Source organism: Hemicordylus capensis, chromosome 6, assembly GCF_027244095.1.
Source record: "Hemicordylus capensis ecotype Gifberg chromosome 6, rHemCap1.1.pri, whole genome shotgun sequence".
In the NCBI taxonomy this organism is placed as follows: Eukaryota; Metazoa; Chordata; class Lepidosauria; order Squamata; family Cordylidae; genus Hemicordylus; species Hemicordylus capensis.
Window position 1 is genome coordinate 78,367,918 of NC_069662.1, and position 17,772 is coordinate 78,385,689.

Below are 17,772 nucleotides of genomic sequence, written 5' to 3' on the forward strand. Positions count from 1 at the left end.
TAGCTACAACATATGAAATAGTTGCATCTTTATCTGCTAATAAATATGCTACAACAAGATCCTCAGGTTGTCCCCTCATATCTTTTATCAGTGGGCTGATTAATTGAGATCTCAAGTTTTGATATATTGAACACTTTAAAAGTATGTGGGCCATGGTTTCAATCTCCTCTCCACAGGGGCATTTCCGTTCTTCATATAATAGTTTCAAATATTTCCCATAAAGCACTGCAGATGGGAAAGCATTGAACCTGGCCCTGGAAAAGGCCCATCTGAATTTACTCAAGGTGATCGTAAATAAATACGTTGCTGGGACAAGATCTGTCTTATCATATACTTGTTTATAAAAAGGTGGTAAACAAGCCTTCTCTTCCTGAATGTCTATGTCAACCAATCTCTGTCATACTAAACTGCGGGCTGTATTCTCAACACTCTCTAGTAATAGAGTGGGTGATAGGCCGCATTGGCAAAGTTTATCTATCGTTTTGCAGGACCAAGATGCCTGAGGCTCATCCACAAGAAGCTTTGGAATTAGCCCTAACAGATGCAGATTAAAATATCCTTAGGAGCCAAGCCCTGGTTTCCAATTTGAGTATGCCTGTCTCCATGCGTATCACCAAATTGGAAACGCAGTTGGAGACACCAAATATAGTTCTTTAAAAAACAGTTTGAATTTTTTCCAAATCTTTAAAGTTGGTATATGGTCCCTATTGTGTCCCATAAAGGAGTTGGGGAATCATTTTAGCCTTATAAAGTTTAATGGCAGTGGGAATGTTGTCATCTTTTGCTGCCACCAGCACACCTGGCAGTGACTCGGGATCAGGCCTTCGCTAGCTGCTCCTGGGCTCTGGAATGCACACTCTATGGATATTGGAGGCTTAAGAATTTTAGCAATCTTTTAAAAAGCCCCAAAACATATATTTTTAGCTTGGCCTTTAGTGAGTACTGAAATGATTTTAAACTGGTTTTAATTTTGTTTTAATTAGTTATTTATTTATATGTTTTTATATTTGTGAACCTCCTAGAGCCATCTGGGTGAGGCAGTATAAACATTTAATTAATAAATAAACAGAACTGTCCACCTCTATCCCTGCCTTGTATACACATCGACAGAAATAATTAGCTGTGATTTTTTATTTTTTTACTCGATAGCCCATCCACTCAAGGTGTTACACAGTTAAAGAAATCTTAGTTAATTCTTAATTTATTACTCAGTTTATTAAATCTACATGGGAACAAAAAAAAAAGCATTACTACTGTACTTTGTTTCTTAAATTATCATGTGCATACGAAAGGCGATAACTTTGAAGATTGATTATTTCTTAAGCCTAAACAGAAGAAAAATGTAGTGTGCAATGTAAGAAACATAGAATTAATAACTTCCTGCTCATCCTCCTACAGGGAGGCACCATAGCTCAGTGATAGATCATCTGCTTTGCATGCAGAAGGCCCCAGGTTCAATCCTTGACATCTCCTGGTAGGGCTAGATGCTATATGAAACCCTGGAGAGCCACAGTCAGTCAGTGTGCCTCAGACAATACTGAGCTAGATGGACCAATGGTCTCACTCGTTAGAAGACCGTGTCCTGTGTAAAGGGTTACAATCCCTATTTGACTTTCTAGAAAATATTAGATCTGTTCAATGATTAATAATCCATGGATAATGTGTGACCAGTGTTCTTAATCATACAGAGACAATCTCCCCAAATGCTGCGTTTGTCTCTTCAGACAAATGCTGTACGTCTGCACTTGTGAGGGAAGGGGGAGTGTGTTCGCCTGGGGATGGGGATTACTTCTATACATGCAAAAGTATAAAATGAGAATGAAGTTGTGGAATGGGCTGTACCATCTTAGACTGTAGAGGGCATAACAGTCTCCTGTGCTCCTGTCTCATCTAAGACAATAAACAAAATTCTTAACACCTCTCTCCCCCACCCCACCCCCATCCCCGGTCAGGGGAAAAGTTTGTAGCCTAACACTTTTTGCTGTTCTGGATTTTTAATCATTATCAGGGAGCTTTTTAACAGAGAATACTCAAAGCTATGACACATCCCACCCTCCCCCAACACAGTCAATTAGAGATGTGCACAAACTGGTTCGCAGGCCATGTTGGAGGCCTGCAAACCGGTTTGCTTCTCCGGCGGTCCGATGAACCGCCAGCGGGGGGAGGGGGTGTTGCTTTAAGGGTGTGTGGGGGGGGTTGTACTTACCCCTTCCACCGCTTTTCCCCCTCCGGCACTCCAGTTTTTGGCAAAATCTTCAGGGCAGCAGCATTCTTCCCTGCTGCCCCTGCCCCCTTGTTGTTCTCCAAACCTGGAAGTAACATGGGCGCATGCGCCCGCTGCTGCCGCCGTGCGTGTCATGCACATCACTATGATGTGCGCAACGGCGGGCACATGTGCCTGTGTTAAAGTAACACCACCACCCCCTGGCGTAGGACCGCACCTCCACGGTCCGTGCACATCATTTCAGTCAGTCAGTCTGAAACTGGTGAAGTTCATTTTACCTCAGCATTCTGCCCTTTGCCACATCCTCATGTACAAGTAACAGGCTGTTTAGAAATCTACCCTAACCTATGGCAGTTATTGTGTGTTTTGACTTGGTTGTTGTCCTCTCTTCCTTTGGTTTCTCAGAAAATGCAAGTGATAAGCACGTGACAGTCAAGTTTGTCCAAGACACATCCAAGTTCTGGTACAAACCGGAGATTTCAAGAGAGCAAGGTATGCCATTTGACACCTTCCACAGCATGCATGCAAGTAGCTCAGTAACTCCTTATATTTATGCATGAATATTCAGTTTACCCTAACTTAGAGGTTCAGGCTGGTTGCATAATGTTTCAGTTTTTATACAGATAATGAGAAATCTATCTGTCCCTGATAGAACTGCTATCTAGGATGGAAGCAGCATTTTAAAGAGAGAAAGCACACACTTGGCGAGAAGTATAACTGGAAAAAAGTAGAAGCCCCTGTGTTTTTCCTTGCCTAAGGAAATATTTAAACAGTATGTGGAACACACAATATTTGGCTCTTATCTAGTCATCCAAAGACTAGCTCAAGAGGTAGGGGAGCACCATGGCTAGAAGACAGCTATGAACTGGAAGCTTGCCAGTTCAGATTTAATCTCTGCTATGGTTTGTTAGGGGGCCCTGGGCAAACCACGCTCTTTCAGTTCAGAAATATGAAGATAACAATCTTCAGTATTACTTAAATAATGTGTGTGAAATGTTTTGAATTGTCTAAATGTTAAGAAGTGTTGTTTTTCTTACAACCAGAATCAGAGTCCATTTTTACCTTTGCTGTTTGCTAGGAAACTGCCTAGAAATGCAGATTTGGCACAGGGAGTTTTTCCATCTCTCTGAGTGTCATTTTGTGTTACTTTTTCTTTTCTTTTTTCTTTTTGGTATCTCTGAGTACAGTGTGTATATGCTTCAAAGATGGCCCCTTTCCATTTCCTGATCCTCATTTAGCATCTTCAGACTATACTTCCTCAATCCTGCCCCACCCCATAAACTTTATGAGCCACCTCTCTGGCCCCCCTCACCACACATAAATACCGCTCCCAGATTTAATAGAATTTTGTTAGAATTTCCTTTTATACGCAGTAAAAAGGAGGTCTACAAAAGAGATTAGCTCCCAGATTTCTAGATATAATGTTTGTTTGAGCACTGGATACTCTTTACTACATGGTCCAGAGTCCATGTGTATTGGTTCTGAAGAATGAACAGGCAGGCCTTATAATAGCAATAGCACTTACATTTATATACCGCTTTATAGCCGGAGCTCTCTAAGCGGTTTACAATGATTTAGCGTATTGCCCCCAACATTCTGGGTACTCATTTTACCGACCTCGGAAGGATGGAAGGCTGAGTCAGCCTTGAGCCCCTGGTCAGGATCGAACTTGTAACCTTCTGGTTACAGGGCGGCAGTTTTACCACTGTGCCACCAGGGGCTCTTGCTAAGTAGTATGTTCCATAAGTAGTATAAGTAGTATGTTCCATAAGTAGTATGTTCCAGATGAAAGGTATCTTAGCATTTGTCAAGCTTACTTATCTAGCACTAAGAGATGCCTTAGGATACTTTAGAACTTGGCTCAAAAATGTTGAAATATGTATACAGTGGTCCCTCGACTTACGTAAATAATCCATTCCGAACGCACGTTCGGAGGTCGAAATTTTCGTAAGTCGAGGAGCGCACCACGGAAGTCTCAAAGCACTCGTAATTCGAGGAAGCCGCATCTAAACATTCGTAGGTCGAGTAAGCAACTACTTCTGGTAAGCAACTACTTCCGGTCTTTTTATCGCTCGTAACTCAAAAACAACGTAAGTTGAGTAGTTCGTAGGTCGAGGGATTACTGTATAACATCGCTCTGAAGAATAGACAGTATAGTAGTGACCTGAAGCGGGGATAGCACACTGCATGCCATCTTTTTTCTCCCTCGAAGTAGGAGGTCACGGCTCACAATGGGTAATCTTCCGCTCCTTGCTCCAGATAGACAGGAAGTCTCAGGTGATTAGATAGGTGATGATCCGTCCCCTTCTCCCAGCATGCCCAGGTGCACTTCCCCAGTTCCTTCCTGTCTTAGCTCCTGAATAGACGCACCTGGGCAGGCTCCTGCCCGGGATCATCCTTTCTACTCTTCTTTGGTGTGCTTTCATTTCATTTACATGGATCTTTCTCAGGCGGGGGATACCCTACAGGGATCCCTTTCAGAGAGCACCGGGGAAGACCTGAGGGAAAGAAAGAAAAAACCTCGTAAGAGGTGCCACCATGCTTCTTCCCCTGAACCACATGGTCAGGGAAAGAGAAAAAAGAACCTTTCCAAAGGGAAGAAAAAGGAAAGCGAGGCTGGGGAGAGGAATCTGGCTACTCTGCCTGCTCCGCGGCAGAGTGAAAGGATTTGGTTCAGACCGCTTGCAGCGATTCACTGTGGCGGCTGGGAGACCAGGGAACACACGTGGTTGGCGGGCCGGCTGTGGGGAGCGGGTCCCTTCTCCCCCTCGCCCCCCCATGCCCATCCACACTGGGCCATTCCTGGGAAGAGGCTTCAGGCCCCCTCCTGGCCCACCCCTCCCCCAATTGCCCTCCCCTGCCAGGCGGGACACTCGGCAGAGAGGTGGCCACAGCCACCTCCTTTGCCTCCCCCGCCACGTCTGCGGCGCTGATCTCTGCCGCTGCGGCTGGGCGGGCCGCTGCTGCTGGGGAGCGTGCAGCCACTGGGGAGCCCGCCGCCCTTGCAGCTGCCTCTGCCGTTTCGGCCGCCTCCGCCATTTTGGCCGAGGCCGCCTTAGTTGCACCCACCATGGGGACCGACGCCTCAGCAGAGCCCGCGGCCACGGCAAACCAAGGAGAGCCCCTCACTGAGCGGACTGCCGCCTCGGGGGAGCCCGCCGCCATTGCGGCCGCTCCCGTTCTTTTGGCCATTTCTACCTTGGCGAGGCCGCTCCCGGTACGGCCGCTTCTACGTGGGCCATTCCCCCTGCGGGGACCGCCTCTGGGGCAGCCGCAACTGAACGGCCCCCATCGGGAACCACGAGCGCAGCCATTCTGGCCTCCTGTCCCTTATCGGGGTCCATACTGCCCGCTGCCGAGGCTGCCGCCATTACGTGCTCCAGCAGCCTAGCGGAGGGGGTGACAATAGCACCACCTGCTGGTCAAATTGTAGAAGACACCCCTTTCGCTCCACATGGCCATGACTACCTTATATCCAGAAACCAACCAGGGGCAGGCCCTGTAGCCATGCAAGGGCTGCATAACATTACCCAGGAGCCAACCGGTGGATCCACCTGGGTGCATCAGACTGGACTGGAGGTACCATACATATGGGCGCAGGGGCTGGCAACCCCCACCACCGACTGGGTGGAGCGGCAGGGCGAAGTCCATAGACCTCTCACCCTTGCATCTGGTGACGATATGCAGGTGGGCAAAGTCCATAGACCACTCACCCACGCCACAGGTGCGAGAACACAAAACATATGCCAGGAGGACGTATTTCTAAGGACAACCTGCTGCCAGAACAGCCCGCACCACCTGACAAGTCCTTATGAACCTAGGTATGAGCACCCCTCGTTACCTAATCGATACCAGGTAAGTGTCGCGTTTGGGGACTCGGAGCAAATTCAGGAGAGAGCGCAATGGGTGCAGGAAATGATGGCCAAAGAAATGAGGGCGAATGCCAAAGCTCTTTCACGCTCTGTTAAAGAAGCAGTGGCCAGGGAGATGAGAAAAGTCTCTAGTCTACCCCAGGGTGCCTCTCCACAGCACACAGCCAGGAGATAATGGAATAGGTCTCCTTCCTCCTCATCCGAGGACAGCCCGGAAAGAACTCACCTCCGCAGTCGCACCTTAAGGCGCAGACGCACCTCAGAGGGCACCTATACTGGCAGATGAAGTATTAGAGCAAACCAAGTGGGGGTGAGTGGGGAGGGAGACATCCCCACACCAGCTAACAGTAGACATCCCTCAGTACCAACCCCTAACCCGGGGGACCACAGCGAGCCCGAGGAGTCTGATAAGGAAGAAGGGGAACTTTCTGAGGAAGAGACCCCTCAGATTCCGAGTCCCATCCTGAGATTGTTTTCCCAGGACATGTATGAGGTGATGCTATCCAAGGCCAAGAGGGTCATTAACGCTGCAGCCCCTCAGCCAGAGTCACAGGAGACATCAGACCAGCTGGCACTGGATGTTTTCCCTGTAGCGGGGCACCAACGGCCGGTGGTACCCTTCCCGTCACTCTTCCGGAATACGATGCGGGCCGAATGGGCTAATCCCGCAGCCATAAGACACACAAGTTCATTTCCCAAGAGGTTTTATGTTCTCCCCGATGAGGCCATGGCAGAGATCGCAGTGCCCAAAATAGACCCACCCATAGTGGCTCTAGTGTCAGGGGCAATTGTGAATAGGGAAGGGGATGAACAACTTAAAGGCCCTGAGGATAGGAAAGCAGATGCCCTCCTACGTAAGGCCCACGAGGCGTCGGCTGGCTCCATCACCTCCATCATGGCACGTGCATCTGTTTTGTGGGTGAAAGACCTCCTTACCAAGCTTGAGCCAGGCCAGACAGTGCTCAGACAAGGCCTTAATAAACTGGCTAAGGCTGCGGCCTTCATGGCAGATGCAAGCCTGGATTCTATTCAAGCCTCTTCTAGAGCAATGGTAGCTAACGTGGTGCTGCGCAGATCACTGTGGCTCAAAAGCTGGCAGGTGGATGCGAAATCTAAATCCAACCTGGCCTCCACACCATTCAATGGCGGCAACCTTTTTGGTGAGGCGCTAGATGAAGTCCTGGTAGAGACACAGGACAAAAAGAGGGCCATGCCCACGGGCTGCAGAGACTCACGTAGACCTTTTCGCCTTAACCGACATTCCTTTCGTCCCTACAAGCAAGGTACTGTTTTCCGGGGCTAGCGGCAGAACCGATTCCAGGGGCGATCCCAGTGGGGATCCAGTAACCACTGGCACCAGAAAAACAGGTCAGGCCAGTGACAACAGCGCTTCACCGCCCCCCAGACGGGAGGACGGCAAAACCGTAAGCAAAGTTGACTATTTACCAATAGGGGCCAGGCTGCAACACTTCACCACCAAGTGGACAGCCTCCACAAAGGACAGGTGGGTCTTAAACACACTGGAGTCGGGCTACTGCCTGGAGTTCAACTCCTTTCCACGGGAACAGTTTCTGGTCTCCCCAAGGGCCAGGAACAAGATCAAACACCAACGGATGGAACAGGCCTTAGTCCACCTGCTACAGATTTGGGCCATACAGCCTGTACCCTCAAACGAACTAGGGCGTGGTGTTTGTTCTATTTTGTTCTTGGTACCCAAGAAGGACGGAACTTGGCGGGCAGTCCGCTATAGTCGGAACCGCTGTATTCGGAAGCAACGCTTCCGGATGGAGTCCCTGCACTCTATCTGCACAGGCCGGTTAGCCTAACATCCGTTCCAGGCAAATTGATGGAAAGCATCCTCAAGGATCCTCAAGGATAAAATTGTAAAGCACCTAGAAGAACAGGCCCTACTGGGAGTGAGCCAGCATGGCTTCCGCAAAGGTAAATCTTGCCTTACCAACCTTTTGGACTTCTTTGAGAGTGTCAACAAGTGTGTGGATCAAGGTGATCCAGTTGACATAGTCTACCTGGACTTCCAAAAAGCTTTTGACAAAGTTCCTCATCAAAGACTCCTGAGGAAACTTAGCTGTCATGGAATAAAGGGACAAGTACATGTGTGGATTGCAAACTGGTTGAAAGACAGGAAACAGAGGGTAGGTATAAATGGAGAGTTTTCACAATGGAGGGAAGTAAGAAGTGGGGTCCCCCAGGGATCTGTACTGGGACCGGTGCTTTTTAATTTATTCATAAATGATCTAGAAGCAGGGGTAAGCAGCGATGTGGCCAAATTTGCAGATGATACCAAACTCTTCCGGGTAGTGAAATCCAAAACGGATTGTGAGCAGCTCCAAAAGGATTTCTCCAAACTGGGGGAGTGGGCGACAAAATGGCAAATGGGGTTCAATGTTAGCAAGTGTAAAGTGATGCACATTGGGACGAAAAACCCCAACTTCAAGTATATGCTGATGGGATCTGAGCTGTCGGTGACAGACCAGGAGAGGGATCTTGGGGTTGTGGCTGACAGCTCGCTGAAAGTGTCTTTTCAATGTGCAGCAGCTGTGAAAAAGGCAAATTCCATGCTAGGGATCATTAGGAAGGGGATTGAAAATAAAACGGCTAACATTATAATGCCCTTATACAAAACTATGGTGCAACCACACTTGGAGTACTGCGTACAATTCTGGTCACCACATCTTAAAAAGGACATTGTTGAACTGGAGAAAGTACAGAAGAGGGCAACCAAGATGATCAGGGGCCTAGAGCACCTTTCTTACGAGGCAAGACTACAACACCTGGGCTTTTTTAGTTTAGAAAAAAGACGACTGCGGGGAGACATGATAGAGGTCTATAAAATCATGCATGGTGTGGAGAAAGTGGAGAGAGAGAGATTCTTTTCCCTCTCACACAACACTAGAACCAGGGGTCACTCCATGAAATTGATTGCCAGGAGGTCTAGGACCAACAAATGGAAGTACTTTTTCACACAACGCGTGATCCACTTGTGGAACTCTCTGCCACAGGATGTGGTGACAGACAACAACCTGGATGGCTTTAAGAGGGGTTTGGATGACTTCATGGAGGAGAGGTCTATCAATGGCTACTAGTCGGAGGGCTGTGGGCCAACTCCAGCCTCAAGGGTGTGCCTCTGAGTACCAGTTGCAGGGGAGTAATGGCAGGAGAGAGGGCACGCCCTCAGCTCCTGCCTGTGGCTTCCAGCGGCATCTGGTGGGCCACTGTGCGAAGCAGGATGCTGGACTAGATGGGCCTTGAGCCTGATCCAGCAGGGCTGTTCTTATGTTCTTATTAGGGAAGCAGTCGCACCTTGCAACTACCTGGCATCAATAGACCTGAAGGAGGCATACCTTCACATACCCATTGTCCCTTCACACAGGAGGTTTCTAAGGTTCTGCTACGACCGGAAACACTTCCAGTACAGGGCCCTACCATTCGAGTTCTCTTCGGCCCCACGTGTCTTCACCAAGGTGCTGGCCGCCCTGGAGGGCCACATGAGGCTGAAGGGCCTCAGGGTCCATGCTTATCTAGATGACATTTTAATTCAAGCACACTCCCTTCAGCAGGCGTACACAGACGTCCTGAGAGTCCACCAGTCACTACAATCTCACGGGTTCCTTGTGAACGAGGCCAAGAGCCAGCTCCAACCGTCCCACACCATTCAGCATTTGGGAGCTTGGTTCAACACAAGAGTGGCCACCATATCCCTCCCTGTAGACACGAGGGAGAAACTGCACGACCAGATCCAGCCGCTCCTAAGCCAAGGTCATGACACTGGCTCAGGTTCTGGGGTCCAAGATTGCATGCATTGAATGCCTGCCATGAGCAAGGTGGCATGCACGTCCATTACAGTAGATGCTACTACCCTTCCAGGACGATATCACGAGCCGCACAGGGCGACTGATACCACTCCCACGTCAGGTCCGGCAGTCCCTTCGCTGGTGGCTGTCCCAGAACCTGAAAAGGGGGAACACCCTAAGGGAGCCCGACAGGATCGCCGTCACTACAGACACCAGCCTGTCGGGATAGGGAGCCCTTTGCGAAGGGCAGACAGCCCAGGGACTCCGGACCTCGGAGGAGGCCCAACACAGCATCAGCTGGTTGGAACTGAGGGCCATCAGACTGGCCCTCCACCACTTCTCGGGAGTCTTTCAGGGGCAGCATGTGTTGGTCAGGACCAACAACATGACTGCCAAGGCTCACGTGAACCGACAGGGCGGAACCAGGTCCAGATCCCTAATGGAGGAGTCTTACGCTCTATTCCTGTGGGCAGAGTCCCATCTGCAGTCGATCAGGGCAGAACACCTGAGCGGCATTCCCAATGTCCAGGCAGACTGGCTCAGTCGCCAGACAGTGGACCAGGCAGAGTGGGCACTCCACCCCGAGGTCTTCAGGCAAATTCAGAACAGCCTGGGGAGTCCACAGGTGGACCTGTTCGCGTCCCCAGAGAACACCAAGCTACCCCGCTTCTTCACGAGTTTCTTCCATCACCTCTGTTACTGTTATTGTTTATTTCGGCCCAAGGCCAGCATATTCCATCACCTCGCAGAAGGCACAGACGCTCTGAATGCCCCTTGGCCACGATGTCTCCTGTACGCCTTCCCCCCGATAGGTCTGATCCCTCGGGTAGTGGCGAGGGTCCGTCAGAGGGCAGCTCAGCTCATTCTGGTGGCCCCCTTCTGGCCAAGGCGTCCATGGTTCGCCGATCTGGTGCTGCTCTCAGTTGTGGAACCGATGCCCCTTCCCCTGTGGCCAGACCTGCTGTCCCAAGGGCCATTACGCCACCCAGACCCGGCGTGGCTCCAACTTCACGCCTGGAGTTTGAGCGGGCACTATTAGCAAAAGGGATACTCCAAGCCAGTGCAGAACACAATTCTGGCTGCCAGATGCCAGAGCACCAATAGAATCTATCAGACAACCTGGGCCGCCTTCCTCAGATGGTCAAGGCGTAAAAGAGTCGACCCAGCTTCGGCCAGGGTTCCCCAGGTTCTGGCCTTCCTCCAGGCAGGCCTGGATCAAGGTCTAAGACCCAATACTCTAAGACGGCAGGCTTCGGCCTTAGCGTCAGTACTCAAGCTCAAAGGTACAGGGGGCCTGGGTTTACACCCCCACTTGTCACGTTTTTTACGCGGGGCTACCAATCTTTCTCCACCTCCAGTCCATCGTTTCCCTTCATGGAACCTCAATAAGGTCCTAAACGCTCTCACGCGCACACCCTTCGAACCACTGTCAACCATTCCCTTGAAATACCTTTCGTACAAAGTTCTCTTCCTAGCAGCTATCACCTCAGCACGCAAGGTGTCAGAACTGGGAGCGCTCTCGTTTCGGAAGGAGCTCTGCATATTCCAGCCGGATGCGGTGGTACTTAAGACGGATCCTACCTTCATACCTAAAATCAACTAGGTCTTCCATCGGTCCCAAGCACTGGTGCTACCTTCGTTCTGTCCCAGCCCGAAGCACCCACTAGAACGTAAATGGCACAACCTAGATGTGCGCAGGGCCCTGCACATATACATTCGAAGGACCAAGGACTTAAGAAGGTCCGAGGCTCTTTTCGTGTCCTTCCATGCCAGGTCCCTGCGGACAAGGCTTCCAAGACTACCCTGGCTCGTTGGTTGAGGGCATGCATTGCCACAGCCTATCAGGCCCTGTCAATCCAAGTGCCGCGGGGAATCACAGCGCACTCTACCCGCAGTGCAGCCACCTCGGCGGCATTCACAGCTCAGGCACCACTGGGGGAGATTTGCCGCGCAGCCACGTGGTCATCCCCCTCTCCCTTTCTAAAACACTATAAAATTGACTCTCTGGTCGTGGAGCAGGCAGCCTTTGGGAGGACTATTCTACAACAGGTGGTGCACAGCTGAGAAGGATCCACTTTCCCCCCCACGGGTACCTGTACTGCTCTGGTAGGTCCCATTGTGAGCCGTGACCTCCTACTTCGAGGGAGAAAGAAACATTGGTCCTACCGTGAAGGGTTCTTTCTCCTCTGAAGTAGGAGGTCACGCGGCCCCCCTTGGATCTGACACATACATTCATCAGTAGACTGCACTCATTGAGGCGTTACTAATGACTTCTATATTGGTACTAACAACTCTAAGTCTCAGGCATTCTGTCCTCTGTCCTTCACCCCTTGCATGCTAACCTCTAGTCTGTAACACTGTGAGCTAAGCAAACAAACCAAGGAATAGCACTGTGAGCGGGGACTACCTGTCATGAGGCATGACAGTTGGAACTGGGGAAGTGCACCTGGGCATGCTGGGAGAAGGGGACGGATCATCACCTATCTAATCACCTGAGACTTCCTGTCTATCTGGAGCAAGGAGCAAGGAGCGGAAGATTACCCATTGTGAGCCGTGACCTCCTACTTCAGAGGAGAAAGAACCATTCACGGTAGGACCAATGTTTCTTTCTCCCCTCATGCAAAATTCCATAAATATCCTGCCTACTAGTTTACCACACTTCACATCCAGCTGCTGGTTTTTAAGTTCTGTGCTGTTCCAAGTCTTAGTGGCTTGGTTCTGTGTGCCTGTGACAATGAACAGTTGGGAATGAAGAGCAGCTAAGATGTGATTTTTGAGGAATACCTCCACACTGATATGCAAACATTTGAGGAATATCTCCACAATGATATGCAAACACCACTAAGCATTCCACAAATAAAAATCTAATATCTTCCCTACTGTTCCATGTGAGAAATGAGGGTATGTATTAACTCTCTCATGACAACATTGCTTCACAAACCATATAATCTGGATGAGATCCGTTGTACCCATAAAGAATGGGTTCTGCGCCTGCGCAAGGACCTCTCGGGCTGATTAATTAGCTCCTCTTGACGCCCCGCCCACCTGCACGTGCCGTGCCGTTGATATTGGCGGTTGGGGCATCTCTCACCCAGTTTCTTTTTGACTGCCTCAGTGAGTGTACCTCATAGCTGTAGCTCCTTGGAAAAGATTATTTGGACTGAATACTTCATTTGATCTAGGACTGGTTTGTTTGGACTTGGCTATACGCTTACTGAATTGGTTTTTGGCGAAAGATAGTTTTGAATTTACGGCTTGACTCGGAACGGAATTTTTGATTGCTAACATCTGACGGACTATTGTGATAATGGAGTCTAAGACAACCTTTAAGAGATGTGTAAAATGCAGAGCTAAACTTCCATTTACGGACCATCATAAAGCCTGTTTGATGTGCCTTGGCGAAGAACACAACACCTCTGCATGTAAAGTTTGCTGCGCCTTTTCGAAGCAGACACGACAGAATAGGGCGTTGCGCCTCAGGGCGGCACTGTATGATGAGGTGCTTCGGCCGCCTACACCACTGCCACGGGGGTCTCCGGAACCCACAACATCAACATCGAGTGCTCGCGGATCTGCAAGGCAGCAGTCTAAAACCGCGTCAGCAGACAGCACAAAACGTCCGGAGGAGGTTTTCAAGCGCCCTAAGGACGTATCGAAAAGGAGACGCAGGCATCGCGCACATGAGACATTGGAGGACATGAGTTCTGCCCAATTGGTGCCTGAGTCACAGTGAACCCCCTCGCCAACTGCGGCACAAACCTTCGAGGGAGACTCGGACGAGTCTACCACAGACATGCCGAGGCGGCGCACCTACTCAAAAAATGCTACAACCTCGGCACCGACATCGTTATCGGCCACTGACCAGGGATCGAGACCCGGTACAACATCGGATATGATGTCGACACCGACAGCCTCAACGTCGACGGCGACCACATCTCCGATGTCGATGGCGAATCCAGCATCGATGTCGAGGCAGGTCTCGACAACCAACTTGGCACAGACTTCGACAAACACAGCTTCGATGTCGAGACAGTTCTCGACAACCGGACAGACTTCGGCATCGACGCCACAAATCCCATCGATGTCGAGTGCGGGGTGGACAACAACGGAACACCCATCGACATCGACGGCGGTTCAACTTGTCTCAGCTGCGGCGGGGCGGGTCCTACGTTTGCTCTCGCCAGCTGCAACACCAATTCAGTCCCCATCAACGCCGAGAACTCCAGCTTTGGATGCAGGGGAAGGCACACATTACATACAATTACAAGACTTGCTGGACTCTACGTCAAGCACTCCTTCCGGGTCCACTTCCAAGGGTTCCTGAGTGCCGGTCTTGATGTGGAACGTGATGAGGAGGAGTCTGCCCGTTTGCCAAGGACACCCTCTTTTACGCCTACCTGGCAGCAGGAGACACAGGTGCATGTGCCTGCTCTGTCAGCAGGGCACCCTTCGAATCGCCAGCTGGTGTTTCCACAACAGGAGCTAACTCAACCTACTCACACTTGTGGTTTTCGCCACAATTTGCCGGATGACTATGCGGAATTCCTCCGTTGGAGATCTTTGCAGGTGCCACCAACACAGGCGCATAATTTGCCGCCACTTCTGCCACCTCCTCCTGCAAATGCACTACAACCTCAACTACCAGTTAATGTGCAACTGCAACCTCAACTACCAGTTGAGCAGCCCGAGCCACAGCCACCCCAGGCTGGACAATTACACGAACAGATTGTACTAAGGCAGTCACCACCTCTTCCACATGATGTGCTGCCACAGTTACAACCACCTGGGATTCAGCAGGCACCTTTGAGAAAGGATAGCCATCCCCTTCCTCGTGAGGCCAAGTGGATCCTTGAAAAACCAAGTGGCAAGAGGAAACGGAAAACAACACCACCACCTTCACCACCATCCTCACCGGGTGGGTACGGTACAGGAGAAGATTCTGAAGTCAGTTCGGAGGATGATGAAATGAGTCGTAGATCGGACCTACCATCAGAGGTGCCTCCAAGACTTTCCAACTCACCAACTGAAGAATTAAAGGCGTACCACGCCCTTATACAGGATATAGCAGAGGCACTTGGAATGGAGTTGAAGTCCCCGAATACGGAAGACGTAGACCCAGTGTATAATATGATGAGGCAGTCAAAGACTTCTCATCCAGTCGCGCTGAACATGATCCCTGCAATCAGTAGGGCGGCAAAGATTGCTTGGGAGACCATGAATGTGACAGCACCAACGTCAAAACGGATGGAGAATCTGTATAGGGTCACGGAGAAGGATAATGAATACTTGCTCCGACATCCTAGCCCGAATTCATTAGTTATTGATTGCGCCTCTACATCCAAGGGTGGGCGCCGCCATACGACACCTGCGGATAAGGAGGGCCGGAAGCTCGACATATTGGGCAGGAAAGTGTACAGCACTGCTAGCCTCGCAATTCGTATGGCTAACTATGCTGCCTGTATGGCCAGGTATAACCACTTATTATGGGACTCACTATTGCAGGACTCTACTACAATGACACCAGAGGAATTTCAGTGGAAGTTTCAAGAGACCTATGAGAGGACAACTGCTGTCACGTGACAACAACTAAGCACCTTTAAGCACTTAGCAGAAACGGAATCCCACACAATGGCAACGGCAATAACCATGCACCGACATGCTTGGCTGCGTTCCACTTCACTCCAACAGGATATGCGAGAAAGAGTGGAGTCTCTAGCATTTGATGGGAAAGGACTTTTCCACGAAGAGACTGACACTTCTATGGAGACCTTGAAGAAATCTAAGTTTACGGCCCGCACCTTCATGTCATCCACAGGTGCGACTGGCACCACCTCGAAGAATCGCCCTTACTACCGCCAACGCGGCAGTAGGTGCCAAGATAGAAGAGACTTTAAGAAACAATACCAGCCATACCAACGATCAAAGGGTTACAATCAGAAGCAGAAAGATAACACGAATAAGCAAGTGAAGGAGACTCCCAAGCAAAGCTTTTGACGGGAATGTTCTCCTACTGCAAACTCCACTGCACCTCAACACCGAGACTGTTGCCCTGATGACTCCTTTGAGAACCAAAATATCCAGGATCACCACCACCGATCTTGTAGTTGCCAGAAATACCATCAAACTGGCAAGCCATGCCCAAGCATGGCACAATATAACATCAGACCGGTGGGTCTTGAGAATAATACAAACAGGATATGCAATAGAGTTCGAGACCAAGCCTCCATTCTCAGGTCTGAAATTCATGCCTGCCACAAGGGTATTACAGGACGAGATCAAGGTGTTGTTAGAGAAACAGGCAATTGCACGGGCGCAGTGGGAGAACAGACTTTCCGGGTATTATTCTCGGTACTTTCAAATTCCAAAAACGGATGGCGGAATACGAGCGATTATGGACCTCCGGGCCCTAAATTGCTATGTAGTGACCAGAAAATTCAGAATGATGACTCTTCAAGCTATTCTACCGTTCTTGGCGCAGGGTGCATGGGCTGCGACGTTAGACCTGAAGGATGCCTATTTTCATGTGGGCATTCAGGACAACCACTGTAAATACCTCAGATTCACGGTGGGGAATCAGATCTATCAGTACTTGGTTCTCCCATCTGGGCTATCGACAGTACCAAGAGTCTTCACAAAGGTTATGGCAGTGGTGGTAGCCTATTTGAGGATACAAGGCATGATGCTATATCCGTACTTGGACGACTGGCTCCTGGTGAGTCACAGCAAGGAACTCTTAATCCAGCAGATCCAATAGGTCATTCACCTACTGGAGGACTTAGGTATCAACATCAACTGGAGGAAATCAAATCTTGCTCCGGTACAACGAATAAATTTCATTGGGGCTGTGGTAGACTTCAAGGAAAAACGTGCGTATCTGCCAACAGATCGCAGTCAACAGATAAGGTCACTTATTCAGCAGTTTGTGGTCTCGACACGTCAACCAGCAGTGAGAATACAGAAGCTACTAGGCTTGATGGCCTCCTGCACCACCACTGTACGTTATACGAGGCTGAACATGCGGACCTTGCAGCGGTGGTACCTCTGCAACTTCCGCCCCAATGTGGACAGTCAGAGGATGCGATTGACTATACCACAGTCAGTCATAAACAGCCTGATTTGGTGGATGGAGGAGAGCAATCTAACGCAGGGCGTCGAGTTCGCGCCACTAACCATCACCCACAGAGTGTCGACAGACATGTCACTGATAGGATGGGGGGCGCATTGCATGGACCACCGCATCCAGAGGGCTTGGATGCAGCCACAGACTCAGCAACATAACTACTTGGAACTGATGGCAGTATTCCTGGCCCTGAAGTCGTTCGCACCATTGCTCAGGGGGACAAATGTGCAGGTGCAGTTGGACAATACGACAGCAATTGCTTATATCAACCACCAGGGAGGAACTGTCTCCCAGTCACTGTGTCTCCTCGCCCAGAAATTGTGGAATTGGTGCATGAAGCAGTCTGTCTATCTGATGGTGCTGCACATAAGAGGGATAGACAATTGCTTGGCGGACAACCTCAGCAGGGTTGCTGATTTCGAGCAGAAACATGAGTGGGAGATGAAACCCAAGTACCTCGGGAGGGTGTTCAAGAAATTGGGGGTCCCCTCAATAGACTTGTTTGCGACCTCTGCCAACACAAAGTGTGCCAATTACTGCTCATGTGCGGGCATAGGAAAGGAGTCCCTGGGGGATGCATTCCAACACAGTTGGAGTGTGGGTCTACTATATCTCTTCCCACCACTGCCCATAATAGGCCGTGCTTTGTCACAGATAATTCGGGACAGAGCAAACTGCATTCTGCTAACCCCATGGTGGCCACACCAGCCATGGTTTGCACCTCTACTGCAACTGACACAGGGC

General features: G+C 50.0%; 1 protein-coding gene across 9 annotated transcripts in view; it reads left to right on the forward strand.

Annotated features, from left to right (window-relative positions):
• The window catches only part of TNS3 (tensin 3), a 420,724-nt gene that overhangs the window by 378,530 nt on the left and 24,422 nt on the right, over positions 1-17,772 (forward strand). For all 9 annotated transcript variants that reach the window (XM_053262003.1, XM_053262000.1, XM_053262001.1 and 6 more), the window contains one exon: positions 2,630-2,716. In XM_053262003.1, the coding sequence (XP_053117978.1) occupies positions 2,630-2,716 (87 nt within the window). The remainder of the gene's footprint in view (positions 1-2,629; positions 2,717-17,772) is intronic.